The sequence below is a fragment of the Furipterus horrens genome, unplaced genomic scaffold (assembly GCF_987537825.1).
Source record: "Furipterus horrens unplaced genomic scaffold, mFurHor1.1.pri manual_scaffold_12, whole genome shotgun sequence".
Taxonomy (NCBI): Eukaryota; Metazoa; Chordata; class Mammalia; order Chiroptera; family Furipteridae; genus Furipterus; species Furipterus horrens.
In genome coordinates, this window is record NW_028327182.1 from 3,705,358 (window position 1) to 3,728,179 (window position 22,822).

General features: G+C 48.6%; 1 protein-coding gene across 3 annotated transcripts in view; it reads right to left on the reverse strand.

The window, feature by feature from the left end:
* The window catches only part of LRCH1 (leucine rich repeats and calponin homology domain containing 1), a 140,465-nt gene that overhangs the window by 46,363 nt on the left and 71,280 nt on the right, over window positions 1-22,822 (reverse strand). For all 3 annotated transcript variants that reach the window (XM_090258704.1, XM_090258702.1, XM_090258703.1), the window contains exons 3-7: window positions 16,791-16,917; window positions 8,401-8,506; window positions 3,470-3,606; window positions 2,617-2,744; window positions 1,413-1,476 (exon numbers count right to left, since the gene is read on the reverse strand). In XM_090258704.1, the coding sequence (XP_090114830.1) occupies window positions 1,413-1,476; window positions 2,617-2,744; window positions 3,470-3,606; window positions 8,401-8,506; window positions 16,791-16,917 (562 nt within the window). The remainder of the gene's footprint in view (window positions 1-1,412; window positions 1,477-2,616; window positions 2,745-3,469; window positions 3,607-8,400; window positions 8,507-16,790; window positions 16,918-22,822) is intronic.

Here is a 22,822-nt window from a genome sequence, read left to right on the forward strand (position 1 = left end):
CTTTACTAAAGTTCAGGGGGTTGAGTTAAATCCAGCTTCTCCAGCAAAGTGCTGAGTGTTTTCTTCCCCAGGGAACCACCGTGAACTATTCGTGTGGCCCCACAGAAGTCATCTCTTTCATTGATCGGGCCCTTTTGTCTGCCTGCTAGCTCTTCTTCCTTTTGACATGATCTATAAGAAAGGGTTTGAGGTATCCCGGGGTTGTTGTTTTTTCTTTAATACACTACTTTATAAAGAATTGGAGGGGAAAAATAAACTCAAATACTGTAACTTTATATTAAACCTCAACGGTCTGGAGAGAACGGGAAATAGGCATTTTCCCTAGGGTCACGCATGATAAAGACACAGATTCCTGGCCCTGGCTGCTGTGGCTCAGTGGATTGAGCGCCGGCCTGCGAACCAAGTGTCGCTGGTTCGATTCCCAGTCAGGGCACATGACTAGGTTGCACGTCAGGTCCCCAGTTGGGGACACGAATGAGAGGCAACCACACAGTGATGTTTCTCTTCCTCTCTTTCTCCTTCCCCTCTCTCTAAAAATAAACAAACAAACAAGTAAATAATTTTTTTAAAAAAAGGCATAGATTCCTTCGATGGGGTAACCGACCTATTAATTGTATCTCAAAGAGGATTACGATGTCTCAAGCTCTACAACCACAAAGACGCCCTAAGTTTCCTCAACAAGGGAAGACGTGGTCCCCCATCACGCCCGACCCCACCTACCCCTTCGAACAGCTCCCCAGGTCAAGAAGTCCCATTTCACGGTAGTGGGGAAAGACTGCAGGGACTCTAACAGGCTATGAATGAGATAACAAACGTGCTAAATACGCTATTTTATAACCACTTTAGAAAGCGCTAGCGTGGGAGGCCTCTGAGCTTACAAATAAAAACTGTTTACCCAATGATCTGAAAAAGAGTTCCAGGAAAGAAATATTGCCATAAACATGATGGCTACTCGGACACTCATTTCCTTGGGGTAAACGTCTAAAATGCAATGTACATTTGACTCCTGGACATTCATGCCTGCATATAACAGCTTTTCCCTGAATTACTCCGTCACGGAAAAACAAGCATTTATTAAAAGTGCCTCGTGGATATCTGCAGTCGCTTAGTCATTTCATAATATTTATCAAGCACTCAAGAATATTCTAGATAAGGTAGGGATACGGGAGCAGGGGAAGGAGATAGGAACCCCACTCCTGAGATGTTCACAAAATATGAAAGATGCAGAAAAAGCTAACCACAGCTAATATTTGCATAACCCCTGGAGGATTCCAACTTGGCGCTTCCACAGACATGATCACCTGTTCCCCTGCCGAGGGTCAATGCCTTTTTCCAGGAAGAAGGGCAATAAATACCGCGGTCTGGCCAGCAGCAGAGAGGGGAAAACATCACAAACGGGCCCGGAAACTCACCTCCGTGGTGGACAATCTCTTATCCCCGTTATCACTTCCGACACCTGAATCGGAATCCTTCTTGCTGGGGTAGGCGCCATCCATGTAGAAAAAATGAAAATCGCAAAAGTCACACGATAGGTCCATTAATATTGAAATCATGAGTTTGCTGTACAAACGTTTACGATCGCCGGAAGGCAATAGAGCAGCTCAGTATGAAAGGGGGTGAAGACGAAGGGCTGGTGTGACGAGAACCAGATACACATGCTGTCTAAACAGAGTACAAATAAATCCTTTGTCCGGGGCTTGATGGATTTACACGTTAACCAGGTGGCCTGTTCTTGGAAGCAGTTAACAGTTCTCTGATTTTTCTGATTCCAGCACATAAAAAGGAAAAAAACTACCTAATTTGCTTTTTTATGTTTTGAGATGTTGGCCATCTTGACTAATTCTGTAAACTTTAATCCAGTGACTAACGAAATTGGATGGTACATTTTAAAAAATAAGGAAAACATATTTTAAGCTTTATATAAAGGTGCCATTAAGGGAGTCTGAGATTTTAAGTCCCTAGTCTTCTTTTTTAGTAAAACGTTAAGAACCAATTTCTGCAGTGAAGACTCTTCAGACCGATCTGTGCCCTGAGGAGAGCTCAGCATGGGAGTTTTGTTCTCCAAAAATACAAGGCCCGACTTGTGCCAACAAAGAGCCAAGGACTCGTGAAAGGATTCTAACACTTCCGTTCTAAACAGGAAATGGCAAAGCTATGCATACTGCATTTTTCAAAGGCAATTAAAAAAAAGAAAACCTGCAGTTTTTCTTAACAACGTTCCAGAGGCCTATTAAAAATTAATAATGAAAAACAGGGGTGTCGGAGCTTGCTATTGTTGTTTTAATGGATAAGTAAAAAATATCTACGTTTATATTATAGATTTTATGTATACGCATATATAAATATATATATTTACACACACAGTGTGTTCGCATACACACAGCACCAAGAAAGACTGATTTTTGATGAGGAGAGAGTAGGTAAGATTTGAGAGATGCCAAAATGGTACCGACAGCACCAATTTCTCTTTCCTATTCCAAAAGTTTCTGAAACTCGGATTATAACTCTGCCCTGGCTGAGGGAAGCAGGAGGATTCCGGAGCGAGTCACTTGGGACGACACCCTGGCCCAGGAAACGCTCGGAGGAGGGGCCGGCTGCCGGGGCAGGTGCACACACCTGTCTTCCACGTGCGGCTGGGACTGCGGCCTCTCCATCGTCGGCAGGTAGAGGGAGTCTGCCGTCTTAATCTGGCACGCTTGGATGCTCAGGTACTTGAATATGTGCACTTTGCCCTTTGTGCAGATCTGGAGGGGGGGGGAGTCATCACACGTATTTATTTCTGAATGGCAAACGGAACAGAAACCCTAGACAGCTGCCTGTATATTTTAATGTTTGCATTTTCATTCCAAGGAGCCCGTTAACACTAAACGTGACCTCTCCAAAGCATTTACGAATTTAGGTAGTCACTTCTTCCGCTTGGAACAGAAAACCATACTCGAGCAATTTCTAGTCTTTCTTACACTCCAAGTGTAAAACCCTAACAGAAATGTGTTTAAGTGTAAAAAGCGTAGAAGTCCGCTAACTGACCAGACACCATTCCAGTTCTGGACGCCTTTATCCTTTATTTTTTCTCTCCTCGTTTAATATTGGAGCTTGAATCTTGTCTCTAAATAGCCAATAATTATATCTCAAAATGCGGAAGCTCCACTTGCCAGCTAACGTGAAAGGAAGGAATGTGTCCCTCTCTTTCACACCATGGAAAAGCTTCAGACGCAGGTACGAACAATACAACCATCAGACGTAACTGGGATCGCAGTGGTAAGAACCCAGGCCCGGTGCTGCTAAAGGTACGCGCGGTGGCGGAGGAGAACGTCCTGCGGTCAGCTGCACCCAGGGGCTCCCCTCTTTAGGGACTATGCCTGCCTGCCGCCACGTCTGATGTGGTGCTAACCCGACAGAGCACTAGCAAAGCAGCCCCACGTGCCCCGCGGACCCCCGCGTGCCCCTCGGACCCCCGCTGGCCCCTCACCTGTGCGGGGGGCGACTGCAAAGGGTTATTTTCAAGTAGCAGCACCTGCAGCTGCTTCATCTCTCTGAAGCAGATGGGAATCACGAGCACTTGATTGCAGGAAAAGTCGAACTTGACCAAGGGAAGATCTACTAATTCTAAAGGGAGAAGAAAAAGCAAAAAAACTCAGAAAGCGACACGCATCAATGGTCAAACATTCCAAAATGTACTTTCTGCGCATCAAGAGAAATGTCCTCTAACGTCATCAAAAGCAAGATGCACGCTGAGAAGGTCTGTGTACGTACAGGCGTGATATTGTACCAACGCGGAGAGGAAATCTGTCCCTGGGAGTGCAAGACATTGAAACTGTTGGTAGTTCTGGGAAGCGCTGGATATACTTGATATTTACAATATTTATTGTTTAAAGATGCTTCCCCCCGCCCCCAGCAAAACAATCACATAAGCCATACCGCCCAGAACGTATTTTAACGTCCAATGTTTTCAAGCAGTACTTGGTACCATATGAATATAATGTGCCAGTTACAAAATATTCTCGTCCATTTAATGTATCCGGGCTGGCATGACCCTGTCAGAACTCGTTACAAGAACTACGTCCATGGTTTTTTTAACTCCACTTTAGAAGATAAATGCCATCTAATTCAAAATTTTGCCATGAACCCTGTAATCCTGATTTGATAGGGCTTTCTTCTCCTGCTTTTACACAGTCCTCTGGAGCTCCGCAAACAAGACAGAACGTTATATTTAGCCTGCAGTCCCCACCCAGGGGCACAGTGACCACCCAGTAATTTCAAGCATTCCAACCGACGCTGGCAGCTGCAAGAAGCAAGTCAAATGTATTCCCCACAGCAGCGAGGAGAGCCATGCCACATGTGCGGGGTGACAAGGGGCAAACCACTTGGATCTCTGTGCATGAGCCTCGGCGGGGGAGGGGCTTCGTGGCAGAACGGGCCTCCCCGTTTGCTAGGGGACCCAGGAAGGGTTGGGACATAGTGCTTTCAAATACTCAGGATTCCAACAGGGAGGAAGGGCAGGAACTAGGAGAATAGCAGGAAACACAGGCAGCAGCCTGGAATAAGAACGAACACTGCTCTTCCTCCCGACTGAGGCTGCCGGAAGGTCTCACGTCACTCAGCTACGCCATGTTCAAGTTCCACCAACTCTCTTTTCCTTTTTCATACGTACCTCAGGGAACTACTTTGTATTAAAGAAATAACTCATGGGCCCTGGCTGGAGTGGCTCAGTGGACTGAGCGCCGGATTGAACTAAAGGGTCGCCAGTTCGATTCCCAATCAGGGCACAGGCCTGGGTGGCAGGCCGGGTCCCCAGTTGCGGGCGTGCGAGAGGCAGCCTCATATTGATGTTTCTCTCCCTCTCTTTCTCCCTCCCTTCCCCTTTCTAAAAATAAATAAATATGTAAATAATCCTTAAAAATAAAAAGTGTCACGGAACTGGAATGCTAGAAAGAAGGCAGAAGAACATGGAACTCAGCAGGCCCAAGTTCACGTCCAGACTAGGCAGCTGGGGGTGAGGAACTCCGGAAGCCTGTTTTTAAAGTTGCGTGAGTTCACAGCTTTAACCCAGCTCTCAGGCCAAGAGCAGGATAAGGGACCTGCCTCCGCACGCTTGAGCAAAGGGAGGTAGAGTGGGAGGAAGTGAAGCTGGGGAACAGCTTGGAATCCAGAAAGTCAAAAAAAGCAGGGTGGGAAGGAAGATCCCTTTTCACTTCATTGCTTCTTTCTAAAACGAGAAAGAATCAGGGAGGCCATAGATGAAAAAGAGGCTCTCCTTGCTGTAAGGTCTGGTCACATCAGTCCTCTTCCGTGATGATTCACGTGGTTCACCAAAGTCCACGTCACCCATCGGTGGCGAGCGTTAGCCGCACTCTGGATCTTCAGGAATTCTGTGCCACTTAAAAGGAAGACAGACCTTTACAGCAAAACCAGAGGGCTGAATTCCTGGAAGACACGCAGGAGGGGGAGGGAGGCTACCTACAGGTAAATAACGTAGGGACGGCAAGGACCACGTGAGTTTAGGAAAAGCAGAAGCCCACACCTTCCCCAGGAAATGGGGGAAACACACCGTAACTGCGGCTCAGGAAACGTCAAAAGAAATAGGAGCAGAAAAAGGGAGTAAGGGGGGGAAGACAAACAAACAACCCGGAATCTCAGTCTCTGTCTGTGATAACAAGGGGCACTGAATGGCTACTGGAGCCCACTGTCCGTTCTGGGCCAGGAAAGAAGACACGAGAGTGCCCTCCGTGAAGGCAACGTCCTCAAATCGCTGCGGGTGATTAGGCCACAGACATCGCTTCCCTTCCGCAAACTGGAAGCACAGGAGCAGAGGTGCTCTGGGGGGCACACAAGTCCGTCAATACGGCACGTCTTTCAAGTCCCTGCCCGAGAGCATTAGCTTCGGTTAATGGAGCTCTCCAGAGTGAAGCAAGAAGAAACCTGATAGGCAGGAAATTATTTTTTCTTAAGATTTTTCCAGTACGCTGACGTTTTAGCTTTGAATGGATTTTAAAATACTGAACCTGAGTAAACACAATTATGGAAAGTATAGAAACGTGTAACTGATCTTTTCAGGGAAAGGAATGCTTTTAAGGGAAGAGGGTAAGGAGCGGGGAGAGAAGCAAAAATCTTGATTTTGTGGTTGTACTTTCCACACGTTTTTAAATCGTCACGGGCAGCTGGAAAGCCGTGAAATTAAGTTTTCCTTTTGAAAAGAATTCAATGACCTGTGATGATTTCTGAGCGATTAAGGTGAGCGCGTAAATGAGCGTTTTCTTCCGTGCGAGGAAAGAGGACCGGCTTATAAATGTCGTCGGAGCTTTTGCCATTGGCACTTTGCTCAAACGAAGAAAAACAATTTCGAACGTTCAGAAACGGAACTGCACGAGGACAAAATGAAAAATAAGTATTTTTATGCAAAGTCATCTCAAGTATGAAAGTCATCAGTCTTCGTGCTGAGGTTATTTTTAATTCTACGTGACTGTGGCCGAGGCTGAAACCTTCCACCTACAAAGCACATACATTGTATAACGTTCTTTCCCTTCCGTCAGCCCTGTTTTCCTGCCTCAAATAATGACATATTTCAAGCCAAAGATCGGGGAGCAGGGACAGAATAACAAAAATCAAGCAGCATGAGCGTCAGATTAACCAAATGCTGACTGTTTGCAAATATAGGGCAGGGCAAAGGCTTACGGTTGTTCGTATGGGAAATAACACAATAATTAATAAATAAGACAAGAAGAAACTCTGTAAACCTATTTTTGCCCTGGCCTGTCTATGTTTGGGCCTTGAGGTATGTTTTTAAGTGTGTGTTTGAAATGCCAGCCTGGCGTGTCCTTCGACGGAAACCACGGAAATCAGCAGGATCTCTGAAAATCAGGGGGTGTTTTGGAAAATCTGTTCTGTGTCCGCCTGCTGCTCATCGATGCATTCCTGAGTCAGATCTGAGTGAGAATCCCAGACTATGAAATTCAGATCCACTACCACCTGCGGGGTCGACTGTCAAAGTTCTTAATGGTCCAAAATGCCTGAATAAATATATCTTTTGACTTGAACTCCGACACGAGCCCACAGCTGCAGGGCGCCGCGTCCCCTCCAGAGCAGGGCTGTATGAGGAGCTTCAGGAAAGCCAGCCAGACTACGAGGGACATTAGTCCCCATGTCGCTCCAGCAGGGGCAGTGCCTTCTCCCAAAGAAGAGATTTTAGACATGGGGGTTCCAGCCAGGACTCCTGGATCCCCACCCCCGGAAACCCCACCAGTCAGACCTGCAGGACCACGCATGTCAACTACACAATGTCCCAGAACCTCACAGGCCCGTACCCAAAACAGTACACGCCACCTCCTGTTATGAGCGGAGTGGTGTGCCCCCCAATTCCTATGCTGAAGGTCTGACCCCCAGTACAGAGTCTTTAAAGGGGGAAGTTACCATATTTTTCACTCCATAAAACACACTTTTCCCCCCCAAAAGTGGGGGGAAACGTCTGTGCGTCTTATGGAGCAAATATTGCATCACAGACCATGATGTGTATGACCTGACCTGTCAGTGAAGGAGGAAACCGTTGACGGTCGTTCAGAAGCTGTGGCATTAGCAGGGCCTTAGATGGAACCGAAGATGGTGTCACATATGAAGAGAGCGAAGGAAGTGACATCAGTGACTGTGAGCAACTGAGTTTCATAGATTCTGACACCAGCGATGATGAGCTCTTGGGGTTCCCAGGAAACTAGAAGAGCACTTGAACCTTCAAGTCTCTCCTCATTTGTTAATAGCAGTGCTGATGGTTCTTAATACCACTGTTCACTTGACATGGTTGAAATATTATTCTGTTATATTTTATATTACATATTTTAGTACACCATTTGGTCCAGAATATTTTTTTCCTTGTTTTCCTCCTCTAAACCTAGGTGCCTCTTATGGTCAGGTGCCTCTTATGGAGCGAAAAATACGGTAGGTTAAAAATGAGGTCATTAGGGTGGACCCCAATCCAACAGGACGGCGTCCTTCTACAAAGAGCTCAGGACACAGACACAAAGGGCAGGGGGCATGAAGACACAGGGAGGAGACGGCCGTCTACAAGCCAAGGAGAGAGGCCTGGGAAGAAACCAGACTGGTTAGCACCTTAATCTCAGACGTCCAGCCTTCTGAAGGGTAAGAGAACAAATCTGCGTTGTGTAAGGCACTCGGTCTACGGCACTTGGCTATGCGAGCCCCAGCAAACTCGTACACACACACACACAGCCTTACACAGGGGACGGCTGATTGCCGTGCCCCCGGACCACAGGGTCACCTTGAACTTAACTCTCTTGTTATCTGCACGTGAGATTCAAATTCTAGTTAAGTAATACATGGAGAGAAACACAAAAGCAAACAAGCAATAACCCGAGTCTCCCGGTTATTCACTGCCCCCCTCTTCTTGTTTACCTTGCGGCAACACTTTCAGGTAATTTCTTCTGACATTGAGTTCTTGCAGAGACTTCAGCTGACCGATCTGCTGGGGCAGGGCTGTGATCTCATTGCAGCTGATGTCCTGCATCGAAAGCAGAGAGAGAGAGAGAGAGAGAGAGAGAGAGAGAGAGAGAGAGAGAGAGAGAGAGAGAGAGATGGATGAATAAATGCCTCTTCCAGGAAATCAAGCTCCTCGTGTGAATTCTCCGTGAGGGACTGACATACAAGGACAGCGACCCAGGCGGACTTTCCTGAAGGTCTCCAGGTTTCCAGCCAAGGAAGGCTTGGCACAGGGACAAAAAGGGAAGGTCAGCTACTGAGACCTTCTCGGGGGAGAGAAACCAGGAAAGGGACCCTGGGGGCCTCTGGCAGCCACTCGGCCACATTCGCAGGCTTCCGCCTCATCTCACACGCCCCTGACATCACGAGGCCGGGTGAGCGCCCTAAGTGTCTGTCGGTCACAACAGCGAGGCTCAGGAAAGTTACATCCTTTGTCCGAGGCTCGCAAGTGCCAGAGGAGCACGTGGAACGCACTGGTGGCCCGCTGTCGGCCACCCTCCCGCACAGCCTCTGACCGCGTCCTACCTCTTACCACAGAGAAAACCCCTGCACCCCAAGGCACTGTCTGGGTGCACGAGTCATTCAGAAGAAGCTTCACCTTGCACCTGAACACCTTTACCTCCATTTTACAAGCCAGGCCGTGGGGTGTCTGCTTTACTTTGCAAGATTGACCTCCAAGTGTGCGGTGATTTTTCCCACAGATACTTCTAACATAATGAATTTATCAAAGGTCAACTCCCCTTAGCTCCGCTTAAATACTGCTTTGTCAAGAGGAAAGATGGGAACCGATTTACTGTTTCTTTTTTAAGGAACGTCACGTAACGATCAAAGGCAGTTTTTCCTTCCGACTTCCAGGACGGGCCATCTGTAGACCGATCGTAAGCCCAACGGCCGGCCGGCCACTCACCGTTTGAAGGGTAGGTGGTGAAAGGTCAAATGATTTTAATAATTCTCTGCACTGCTGTCTGTTACTTCCTGTCCTGCCAAAAGAACACGGAAAACGTGCCCGGGCGCCTGGAGCAGGGGACTGAGGCTCAGACCTTCCCAACTGTGCTGTCAACAGCGTAGAAAACGGAGCAGAACTCTATTGCCTCCCGGTTACTGAACTCGCCACATTTCAGAGCTTACGAGGGTCATCACAGAAATGAAACCCCTTCGTTATCGTGCGTCTTAATTAGCTGGGGAAGGAGGAGGAGGAAGGAGAGGCTAATCGCACAGACGCCTGGGGATAAGATATTCCAGTTAGAAAGTGTAAAAGCAGTATTTCTAGAAGGGTCTGGTTCTATGCAGCACGTCTGTCCAGAGTTGGCCCAAGATAAGAGTGTTGTTGTGATTTTTTAAGTTCGTTAAAGAAAAGAAGATTTAAGAAAATTACCTTTAAAAAAGCACCAAGGATTCACACTTCTGAAACTAGAATTTACCGAGCCACGAATTATAGATTCAATGGTTTAGAATATTCCAATGAACTCCTTCTGAACTACCTATTAGCCCTAAGCTGCATCTTGGAGAACGGAAACTATTCTAAGCTTCAGTGACATCAAATTAGCACATCTTTAGTGACACAGTATTACAAATACACAGGTAGACCAAAAAATGAATCATCATAAACATGTCATAAATATTTACTAATTCTATTCTTCCTGACACAGAAATAAACCTAATTACGTTACAATAACATAAACACTCACACGTCCATTTTGTCTGGGCCAGCCGGGTCAGTTCTGTCATTTGGATAAAACACGAAATAAGAGGGGTTTCCCTATGACTTAAACTTACTTTCCGCTGGTTTCCTCGCCATGGGTTTAAGCAACCACATTTCATCCGAGCCCTTTGAGGCACCGAAGAAGGCTCAGAAGTGTGAAAGGCACGCTGAAGACCAACCCGCTTCCGCTGACTAAGGTTAGTCGCCCACTAACCTTTAGAACGCGAAATGACAAGGACTAAGGCAGCAGGGACGATTGTGACATTCACTGATGGGCAGTGCGAGGCGAGGCTCACTTCCAGAAAGTAATACTGTGAAAACCAACGAGGAGGGCTGCTGAGGGGGTGACCTCTGGTGAGAAGCAACACAGATCCCGGGTCAGGGAAGCTGTCTAGAGAGAGGGCGGGGGTCACAGGGAGGAACTGCACGCGGTATTCGTGTGAGCCACCCTGCGCTCACTCTCGGGTTTTAAAAAACTTAGTGTGGTTACACTGTTGCTTAAGGGGTCTTTTTGTAATAAATCTAGCTCGTTTTGGTTTTTGTTTTTTTAACGGAAGGAAACACAACTGTTCTCACAGGAAACGTAAACTGTCGCCATGGGCCGCCCATCACGTGGCCGTGCCCTTTTTCGGGGAAATGTCTTTGTATGAACCGCTGTGCAACTTTAGGTAAATGCCTTCACCTCTCTGTGCCTCTGTAAAAAGGGGGTGAGATTAAATAATCCTAATTTCCCTCCAACACCAGGAAAACGCATTTACCACGTCAGAAACAATGAGCAGACTTTGTTTGGAAGAGAGATATCGAACTGACTTAGGAGGGATGGCCATTTTGATTTCTTAGCAATCCAAAAACCTCAATGCCTGTAGTCACAACCGTTTTGTTTTGTTTTCAAAGAAAAATCAGTATGTTCATGTAAACTCCAAGATGTTAACGGAGGAAAATAGAGACAGACGCACAGATAGAGAGCAGGCTGACAGCTCTAGTGGGTGGTGGGGGCGGTTATGGGGCGGAGGGACTGAGCAAAAAGGAAAAAGGGGTTCATGGACACGGACTACAGGGTGATGATTATTGTGGGGAGGGGGGTCTAAGAAGGATAAATGTTAATGGCAAGAAATACAACAAACTCCAAGATTTTCACCAGCACCTGCTAGTATGATGGGTTGGTTACCTCCCAAGACTCACCAAATGTCTCTTTCTAGACTAAGACTCTACTTCACACCCTCCCACGCACCCACGCACGCATGTCCCGCCCCACTGCTCTTCCTAAGAAAGGCGGGAATGGAAGCCACGGGAGGAATCTCGAACAAGCCACCGGCTTCCGAATGTCCCACAGAAGCCAGAGGGGTCACCCGATCTCACCCGGAGAGACTTTTTGTTTGTTTGTTTCCCCGGATGAAAAAGTCCTCAAAGGGAGACCAAAGGGAGTCGTTCTGCCAACGCGGAAGAAGTGAAACCAGCGGAAGCGCTGACCGGCATCCAAACTGACGAGTTCAGAAACCGTGGGAAAGACGTCTCAACAGATGCGTTGCATCAGATGGAGAGCGTTTTAAAGGAGACTGAAGTCCAAACGGGTCAGCATACATCCACAGCTCTTTATGAATAAATTCTGGGGGTTTCGCGTCCCCCCTCGTACGGCCTTCATACAGCATCTCTTACTAAATATATATTTACCATCCTGTACCCTTCAGGCATGATTTGACAGCAAAATAACCATGTCTCTAATACGTTAACGTGGCTTTAATGAGACAAATGAGGGCGAGCCAATACAAAGGAGGTCTGCTGGGCCTCCCTCCTGGCTGTGGGTCCTCGGCGAGGGATCCTTCAGACGGACGCGGCCCGTTCGCACCGCACCCCCGTTTCCTAGCGTTCTCTGACTAACGCTCAGCTGGTCCTGACCAGCCACAATGTTCATGGGAACATCGGTACAAGTTGAGCCCAGGAACGCAGGACAGAGCAGCCATGGCCTCTTCTCCAGAGCGAGACACAAGGCCAACCACTGCGCTGGGCCGGGGGAAGGGCGTGGATGCTCATCAGCACCGCTCCACAGCCTCGGGTAAGTATTTCCAGAACTCAGACTTGTCTGTGCAACGTAGATGCCATACCGACCTGGCTGGGACACTGTCAAGAAATAACACGCCCCGGACTAGCAGAGGGCCAGGCGCAGAGCGGGTGCTCAGGAAGAGCCAGTGGCTTTTCCCTTCCCATTACAGGAAGCACACACGCATATGCACAGGGTCACAGAGCAGCGTGCACACATGGCCACAGCGCAGGAGTAACTCGAAGTGCCCATTAGGTCATTCCCATCAGAAACGCCTCAGGAGGGGCCAGCTCCACTCAGCTAAGATGGCGTGAGTTCTCCCGGCCTCTCTTGTGGATCCAAGAAAAGGATGTCTCGGGTGTGCTTCCGAATGGCTTCTTCCCTTTATGATCTCAAGTGGTGGACACACTGATCAGTGAATAGCAATGCTCTTTGTTTTAAGATTCTTAGGTAACTGTGATACATTTAAGAAGCTAAGATAGCCCTGGCCAGTGTGGCTCCGTTGGTTGGAGCATCGTCCCACAGACTGAAAGGTCACAGGTTAGATCTGTGGTCAGGGCACACGCCGAGGTTGCCGGCTCGATCCCTGGTCAGCGCATGTCAGGGCATGTACCCCAATCAGGGCGCATTTGAGAAAGCAGCCTGTGACGTGTCTCCCTCTCTCCCTCTCTCTCTGCCCCTCTCTAAAAACAGTGAAAAAATGTCCTCAGGTGAGAATTTAAAAAAAAAGAAGGTAAGATTTTTTTTTTCCAAACTCAATTACGCTAAAAAATTAGAAAGAACAACTCCTTTCTTGTAGATGGCCAGTGTCTTTGGGTCTGTGTTTGTTTTTTATCCAAATGATGACTCTGGAATGTTCCACTGATGTTTGGAAGAAAATAGAGTGTACAACTCAATTTAGGATACTCTGAGTGTAATGTGAAAAAGTTAAGAGTATTTCTTCCAAAATACTTAAACAACGCTGAGCCTTCAAGCCGAGAGATTGTTATCAACGCTTCGGTGGCTGAGGGTCCCCATATGTTTTCACAGGCTGGTTACTACGGAGCACAAAACAGAAGCTGCCCACGTAATTCTAGGCTTGCTTTAGGCTCTCCTGGGACTTTTTTTTTTTTTTTTTTCCGATGGCTAGCTAAAAATCATCCGACATGGCTAACTATAGTAACACTGTTACTTTAAGAAAAAGATGAAAGATAAATTAGAACAGATGGAAACTAACCTATTTTTAATCTGTGACCTTAAGCAAGGCCAGTTACCCTTTGTGGTTAAATAATGGCCACTTACTGAATTTTTACCAACTTCACAAATAAATGCTTTTTACAAAGATCCCCACAGGGGTCACTCATGTCGAAAGAACACAGGCTGCCCCATCCAGTAAGGTGGTCATCACGGGCCACACGTGGCTACTGTGCGTGACAAGCGTGACCAGCCCAACCGAGATGTGTGGTACGTATAAATACACACCGGACTTCTAAGACTTAATACAAAAAAGAAGAAAAGAAAGAATACAAAATACCTCATTAATATGAAATTGCATACATGTTGACATAGTTAGTATCTTAGCTATCTTGGATTAAAATATAGTATTAAAATTAATTTCATTTGCTCATAGATTGTTTCCGTATGGCTGCCAGGACACTGGAAATTACGTTTGCTGCTCGCATTCCCTTCCCTCTGCACGGCGCCAGGGGAGGGCCATTCTGCACACGTTACAAGTCAGCTACGCCAGGGTGACGTGCTGTGTGTGGCTCTGTCTCCGACCTCGGTCTCGTCATTTGTCGGATGTCAAGACCTTGGATCGATGCCTTGGATCTGAAACCTCTCTGGCTCTCCTGCTCCAGGACCCAAGGGTTCCATCGTGACTGCTGATGGGGAACAGGCGCCAGGACCCGTCCCGGACGCTGGTGTACCTGGGGGGGGACGGGGGGGGGCAGCCTTGGGTGCAGATCCAGAAATGTGCTGAAGGCGAGCTCAGGCCGTCCCTTACAGCCACCCAGCAGCTCGTGTGTCCCTAGCGGGGCACAGGGCTGTTCTCCCGCGAGCCTCACGGCTGACGAGGGTATGGGGGGGAAAGCCCAGCTCTGACAAGGGGACCCCAGGGCTTGGCACTGTGCCACTCAGTAACAGATGAGCTGGTCCGTGGTCCGGCGGCACAGCTGACAGGCAGCACGCTGTGGCTGTAAGCCCAGGGTGCAGTGGGACAGAAACACACTCCAGACGGGGCCGAGGGGAGAAAAGAAACAGCTTGTAATTCATATTTTGTTTACCAGACTCCTAAAGGAAGCATTAAAAAAAAAAAGTATCACTTTCAGTTTCATCCAAAGCATTATTCTGCGTTTGTTTCCTGGAGCCTGTGAAAATGGCAACCTCTGAATTAACTTGGACTGACAGCAGCACCCAGCAAACATCTGGGGGTGTCTCATCTGGGGGTGCCAGGCCCAGGGATACAATGGCAAGTAAGCCTCGGTGCCTGTCCTCACGCAGTTTTTGAGGTGGAGGTGGAGCGGATGTGGGGACCGCCGAGTGCCGTGGCCGATGTGACTGTGAAAATCTGACGTAAGTATTGGGTGCTCGGCTTTGGAGCACCTGCCTCCGGCTCGGAGGATCTGGGGAGGCTTCTCGGAGGAAGTGAGACCTAACTTAGCCTGGAACTGACGAGAGAAGAGGAGGAAGAAGTAACGGTCCGTGTAGAAAGAGGGATGTGCTCACGAGGCCAGGGCTGAACGTGAACAAGGTGCATCCCCAGAGGCCAGGACGTGGAGGGAGAACGGACCAGGGTCAGAGGGGACGGTGGCGAGGGAAGCCGGGGACCTCGAATGCCCCGTGAAGGAGCCGATGGTGGCCGAACCCTGAGGCGGTGGCCTAATCTCAGGAGGAAACTGCTTCCTAGCACCCCAACATGCCGTGCAGGCCCCCACTGTCTTGTCTTTGCAGAAGGCATCCCTGCTGCCTTGAAGGCCTTCCTGCCTCTGCCGTCTGAGAAATCCCACCTAGGCTGCCGAATGGGCCCCCCAAAGGTCTCTTCCCTTACGGCCTTTCCCAGCGCCAAGACTGAATCAACCATTCCCCACCCCACGAACACACTTCTCGTGATAAGAGAGTTGGGGGGAGGGGCCCAAATTAATAACCATCTTCTTTCCGAATTGCCCTCCTTGGTGGCAGCTGAGCGGCCAGCTCAGGGCAGTGTGACCATGTGCCTCGGGGGTCGCTGACTGTCTCAGGAGAGGACATCAGACTCGGATCTTGATTCGCTGGCTTAGAAACCGGGGCTGAGACCTGCCAGGAGGTCCTTGCCAAGTGCTTTAGCTGGGAGGACATTTACACGTGGGTGCTGTGGGCTAGGCCACTTCCCCGCTGCACGCAGGAGCAGAGAAAGCTCGGGGAAATGAACCGCGGCCACAGTTCTTGACAACTTGCCAGTGTCTTGTTCTAGTCATTTCATGGCCCCTGATCAAACGTCCTGATACTGAGTGACGGGAAGACCCCTGTATCTCTATGACCAACCCCAGCTCCTGGTGCGAGCAAGGGGAACGGGTTTCAGATGCCGCTAGCACAGAAGTCCTGAAAGACTCTCTCTCTATAGCTCCGATGCCCTGACACGGCAGTCGGTCATCTTTACACTCAAGTAAAAGTCCATACATGTGACGTGGGTGCTGTCCCCCTCCCGGCCAGTTCTCGCAGTCCTCGACCTGGGCCTCCTACGCCTACACCGCCACACTGCGGCAGGGGGCCCCCAAGCAAGGAGCCGGGGACGGCACACAGGAGAAGAGTTACTGGCCATCCGTGTTCTGGACCGGCATCTGCTTGGTGGACGGTCCTGTGTCCTTCCCATGGATGGAATCACAGTCTCTAGCTTTGTGCCTCACACGCAGTCCGTGTGAAATAATGCTGCTCCGAGGATCAGCTCTGACCACCAGGCTTTAACCTTGGATGGCTCATTCTTGCCCCTACATTCGCCCACGTTAGCTCCGTGGACGTCTACAAAGGAGTCATTCTCTCCCTCCCTCACAGACAAGGTGAGGGGCTGAATCAGGAGAGAAGGAGCTGGCATCCGGGAGGGCATCTGAATTTCAGACACTGCGCTCAGCCCACCTCTGCCCGTCTGTGACATGTTCTTCTTGTCTGTCCCTGGGAATACGGTCACATTTTAAAGTTGCCGTACTTTGGGGCAGGGTTACACAAGGCCTTACAGAATCAGGGCTCTCTGTCCTTTCTGCCTTGTGACTTCATTTTATACCTTCATGACGTGGGGCCTACTCACTTATTTGTAGATCTTTTTTCCAGTTTATCCATAATGTAGGACAAACTTATTTTCACTGTGGAAGAAAAAAAAGATCTAACCAGCGGACGGTAACCTGTGAATGTCAGGAGGTGTAAATCTGGTAAACGTAAGGAAGGAACCTGGAACCTTCAGGGACTATGTCCACTGCGGCACGGCCAGGACCGGTCCTCCTCCCGCTTCATGTCTTTATCAACATGGGCCCCTCTCAGCCCAACCGCAGCCAAACGTCGCTCTGGCTATGATGCATAAACAAGCGAAAAAGAGCATCTGAAAAATCAGTGACATACCAACTCCATTAACTGTTTGAGCTGACCTATCTCTTCCGGCAGCGATCCCAGCTTGTTGTTACTGGCGATTAGGACCTTCAGGGGCAGCGCGCATAGGCAGGCGGGCAGGGCGGCCAGCTGGTTCCGGCTGCAAAGACAATACGAGAACACGCGTGAACGGGACGGGCCACTCCACGCCGTTGGTGCACGTTCTGAACAAGCAAGGGCAGCGGAGGGAGCTGAGGAGAGACACGTTCCAAATATAAAAACCCAGTGAGGCTGCACGATGTGGAATAACTCACATCTCACGTCAGGAAGAAAGTACACGTTGCAACGAGAGAGGCACAGGCCGTTCTGAGAGGGACGGCCCCTGCCCCCGGCACGAGGAGCCCCTGCGGACCCGGGGCGCGGGGCCAGCCGGGGGCCAGGCGGGCAGCATGCCCTGCACCACCGAGAGCAACAGGAAGCTGGTGCCAACTTCCATCTTCCTGACAACGTGAGCAGGAAACACGGGGAGGACCAAAGCAAGCAGCCCGGGAGGGCAGCGGCTCATCCTCTCTCGGGGCGATGGGGAGAGCGCTCCCCTGCAGCTCACAGAGCCGCCGGCCGGTTCCCAACGTTTGGGCGCCCTGTGCCTAAAGTCTGTGTCGGTATCTGGTAGAGTTAATTCAGGAAGGAAGGAAGGAAGGAAGGAAGGAAGGAAGGAAGGAAGGATGGAAGGGAGGGAGGGAGGGAGGGGGGTGGAGGAAGGGAGGGAGAGAGGGAGGGAGGGAGCCTCGGGCTGCCATGGGGATCCTGCCCCCAACTTTGTCTCCGGTGGGTCTGTGTGCTCTAAACAGGCCCTGCCCGGAGAGAATGTTGAAAAATAAGGCCAGGGTGTCTGATAAGGTCATGGCCAACATTTATCTTCCAATCTAGCCTGCGAGCCACATCTGAAAGCAAAATTTTTTTTAAAAAAATTGAACTCACTCATTACAAAAGAGTAAATGAAGTAGGGGGGCGGGGGACTAGGGCGAGGCACTCAGAGGAAGTCACAGATTCGGTCCCGGTGGCCTGAGGCTTCCCGCATCCCAGAGCCCAGCCACCCAGCCTGCCCTGCGGGTCCCCCATGGCCGGTCTGCGCAGAGGCTGGTGCAGGGAGCCGCGCAGAGGGGCAGGGAGACAGGGGGCTCTCCCCACGGTTACGGCTAGTGCCTGTCTTCCACCTTCCTTGGCTGAGGACTCGTAGGTCCTCACCCCAAGGTGGAAGGAGGCAGCTGCCCACACCAGGAACATTTCTGACAGCCCATGGGCTGGAACACGACACCCGTCCATTCCACACAGGCCCGAAGGCCACCTTTTGAGACGGGACAGGGTCCACGTTAGAAAAGAGGACGGGAAGAAGAGCAGGCTGCAAGAAGTGAGCATCTCAGGCAGCTCAGAATCCGGGACGTCCCGAGCCGGCCTTGCCCGCGCTGTGCGCTTTTGCTGTGCATACCTGAGCCATATTTGGCTACTGCCACCCAGCTGGGTTCCCATGGTAACAGCCTATCAGTCTCCTCTTGAGTATAAATAAATCCTTTCTTAAAATACCCCATTTCTACACCCCTAACGGTCAGCAACGGCCACTACCAATGTCTGTAATTAGATTGCAAAATGCAGTTATTGACAACCTGCCCCTTCTTCTCAGGGATGCCTCCTCCTTCTTTTCTAAGGGCTCGTCAATTCTAAAAGCAAAAGGCTCTAAAAACTCAAAACTCTTACCCTCAATGTCCTCGATAATATTCCTCACAATGAACGCCCTTTCCTTCATTCGGAAGTGGAGTTAAGCATTCAAAAGCAAATGTTCAAAGAGAACTCAACATCTGATACGAGCAAGAATATTCATTTGCCACCCCCTTCCGAAGCAAACATGTAGAGTTGGGGTTTTCAGTATTAAGCCTGAGCCCTACATCTGAAACAATACCAGTCACTGGCACATCAAAAAACCATCCCCGAATGGCCAGGAAAGATGGATGAGCACTGAGAATAATTCTCCCCCTCTCTGCAGCCATGATTCAGTAGAACAGACTCTGGTTTGCTGTTACCAGGAAGGTACACCTATCCTGCTTGCTTTCTCCTCCAAGCCACTCCCCCAAAGCCATGAAACTGTGTATTTTTCCTTTAACTTTTCTTTTTTCCCAGGAAAGAAGAAAAGGATACGGATACTGACTTACGTGAGAACAGGCCATGCAGATCGATTTTTACCCAGGGACCCTGACTTAATGAAAAAAAGTGTAGTAAAGCCCTGGCAAGGTGGCTCTGTTGGTTGGAAAGCTGTCCCGCACACCAAAAGGTTGCAGGTTCAATTCCCAGTCAGGGCACAAACCTAAGCTGCAGGTTGGATTCCCGGTTGTGCGTGGACAGGAGGGAGCCAATCGATGTTTCTCTCTCACACCCATGTCTTTCCGCCCCCTTCTCTAAAAATCATCCTTGGGTGAGGATTTTTTAAAAAGTAAAACAACTGAGTCATATGTGGAGGAGGAAAAGGTCAAAACTCATTTCTGAGGCTCCAAATCGGGAGACCAGGGGAAAGCAGTATTAGCGTGGACAGGAACGAAGACCCAAGAGTTCCAATTTAAGAAAGAAGAAAGTGGGCTTTGTGTAGCACATGCTGAATGTTGAGGAGTCAATAGGCATTGACCGGATTTTGGACAGATGGGGAAATGAGGATTCGTGCTCAAATGAGCCAAAAAAATGGAGATTACATCTGAGACCCGTGGGTCAGGAGGCCCGCAAGAGGGGACCGAAGGCCCAACGGCGGAGCTTGAGGGAATTTCGTGTTACGGCGCAGGAAGAAAAGGGACGTCCAGGCACCGGAACAGAGGAGAAACAGAAAGAGAGAGAAAAGTGAGCAGGAAAACACGTGGCCAAAGTCAAAAAGATCTTGCCAGAAGTCTGAAAACACTGTCCCACACCCTCCAAGAGAAGCTCCATCCTGGAAGAAAAGGCGCTGGAAGAGAAGAAAAAACTTTGAACAAATGTCACAAAAAAAATGAACCAATGTTAAATCTGACTACCAGTGAGCGACTAATACAGTCTTTGTATTTTTTCAGCACTAAATTTTGTTTTGAAATACATGACCTATTGTAACTGACAGATGAGTGATCATTAACAAAGAAATGCATATTTATAAATATTTAAAAGGTGCTGATATAAAGAATAAGTCAGCCTGGAAGCTAGCTCTGGGCAACCCACTTCATGCTCTGGGTCTTTCTCTTTTCTACTCGTATAGCAGCGAACATGTCAGACACTGAGTCCAGACAGATTACGTGGCCCCTGAACACGACATCATGAAGCTGCATGCTTTGTACTGTCACCTTCTTCTTAGGGCTGAGGCTCTTTGCTCCTCATTTACAAACCGGCGCTCTAGAAAGCACTACTCAAAGCACAGGAACAGGCAGGCGCCACCAAGAGAGAAGAGTTAGGTGTCGCCTGGACAATCACAACATGGATTAGCACAATATACGAGCTTTTGCCTATTAACATCCACCAGAATATTTTCCGCAGAATGTATTTTGGGGACAGGACAGGGTACCGACTCCTCACTTCACCCCAAGGCGCCTGAGGTCAGAAACAAATAACACTTTCTCCCCCGCGGAGTCCAGTGGGTAAATTTTCTCCAGACCTATTCCTCTCTATTCATGAACAGACGAATTCATCGCTGAGCAGGATGGATCAGTTTTCTTCATGTTCACATTCCTTTTTGCTCTGGCTTCCTCGTTGCCAAATGCAGTATCAGGAAAACACTGCCTGATTGCATAAGGTTCAAGGAGATAAGAGGACATTCATGGATAACACAGTTCCTGGTCCAGCCCTGAAAGTGACCCAACCGTCTGATTACTGGCAGCTCACCGTTCAAAGAGATCCCCTCGTTCCATCCACCCCACTCGTCCATCTGGTCCTGGGAGCGGACAGGTGTTCCAAGGAATGACAGGAGGTGGAAAGAATGCCTTTCAGCACAAACGGCTCTGGCAGTCACGCACCTGCGTCTCCCAAACACACCATCTCTTCAGTCTTTCAAGATAGAGAACCACAGACTACGGATTTATTTCTGAATTAAAATCCCTCCCTGAATGAGCGCTCCTTGAAATTCCTGGCATTACTGTATCAAGGTTTCCCCTCCCTGAGTTTGCAGAGCACAAAGCTCCTTTCAGAAGTAGGTTATTATTATTTTTAACATCTTTTTCTGCAACTTCCCGGCCACTGTAGCATGTTTATTACTTTTGAAAATGAAGTGATGTATTTAGATGGGGACTGGGAAACTAGGAAAACCTACACTGTGTCTCTTTTCTCAGAAGCAACTCTCACAAAACCTTTTCTTATTATCCAGTGACTGTCATGCTACCAATAAGCAAATAAGAACAGAGAACCCAAGGGGAGCCCAGCTGCAGTCAAAAGCTACGTGCCTGACTCCAAGTGGCCTTAATTTCAGGCACCAGGGAAGAAGGACCGGAGGATGCTAGCCAGACAAAAAAGGCCGAGTCCAACAGAGACAGGATTGAAGAGTTCGAGGGCAAATCTTCACTAACTCCAGTTTAATGGGTCAAGACTTCAGAACTAGCTCTCATCCAGTCGAAGTGTTTAGCCAACCGACAAAGTATACTATCAGGAGATTAAGAAACCCAGCTGGAGAGCTCCGTTGCTTAGAGCATCATCTAAGCACACCAAGGTTGCAGGTTCCATCCCTGGTCAGGGCACCCACAAGAAACAGCCAATGAATACATCAACAAGTGGAACAATGATTCGATGTTTCTCTCTCTCTCTCTCTCTCTCTCTCTCTCTCTCTCTCTCAAAATTATAAATTTAAAAAAATTAGAGCATGCATAAGGTTTCACTAATGAGTCAAAATGTGTAGTCCTCGCACTACACATTCCACTCACAGACAGTTTTTTCCGTTAAAAAATCCGACGGCACCACAATTTTCGGGCATTCGAAGGATTTCTGTACTTCTACTCCCAACGTGTCTAAAACATTCCTGTGCTTGAAAACCAAAACCACACCCAGTGTAGAGAGATGAGAACTCTACAAGAGATTAAGGAACGTGAAAGACAGAGGTCCAACATATAGCAAACAGGGAGGACCCGCCGAGAATGGAAATAGCAGGGCAATATTTAAAAAGAGGCTAACTCAAATATTGAAGAGTTGATGACAGCCAGGAATCTTCAGACTCCGGAAGGCAAATAAGGTTTATCGCAAAGTAAATAAAAGTAATGTAACATACAGAGGATAAAGTTCAGAAGCACCAAAGACAAAGAAGATATGGGAAGAAATAGAAGGGAAAAATGGGGAAGCTTTTTTGCTGCAAACCCAAAACATTCAGACTCGCAAAGAATTTCTCTGCAGCAAAACAGTGGCCAGTAAACATAATGTCTTCAAATACAATAGCAAGAACTGCCAACTTAAAACTTTCTATTAATGTAGTAACCTAAAACTTTGTACTAATAATGTGAAACTTCTTTCAAGAATGGGGATTGCAGGGGACCACTCCTTGTGGTTTCGGGAATTGTAGCCCAAGCTGTGAGCCAGGCCCCCACCCCCGGGAGGCCTCTAAGGCTCAGCGGAAAACCGGGAGGCAGAGAGGCAGACAGGATCGAAGGCCACTCAGAGGGGTCCCAAGGGAATTGGGTTTAAAGAATGCTTATTATGCTTTAGAGCTTGCTCTGCTTTTCTTGTCTTAGTTAACTGTAAACAATCTGTAGCTAAAAATGTATGTAGCCTTGAACTTCATGCCAGTGTGATGTCAAGATGTGTAACAGACCCTGACACAGACTGGTCACTGTGCCCTCTATGTTTGTATCTGTACTTGGTACCTGGCAACCTGGCAAGTGTAATCGAAGCGTCTAAAAGCTTATTGATGATTCATAAGTCTTGACCTTGTATCTTCCGAATCCCCTCCTCAATAAAAGGCACGGGACATGGGAATTCTGTGCTCTTGTCCACCAGACAGATTAGCCGCCTCCCATCCCTCCAGACAAAATAGAGTGTCCCGGATACGCTTGCTTCTCCACTGTGGTCCTGAAACTGCTACGGGA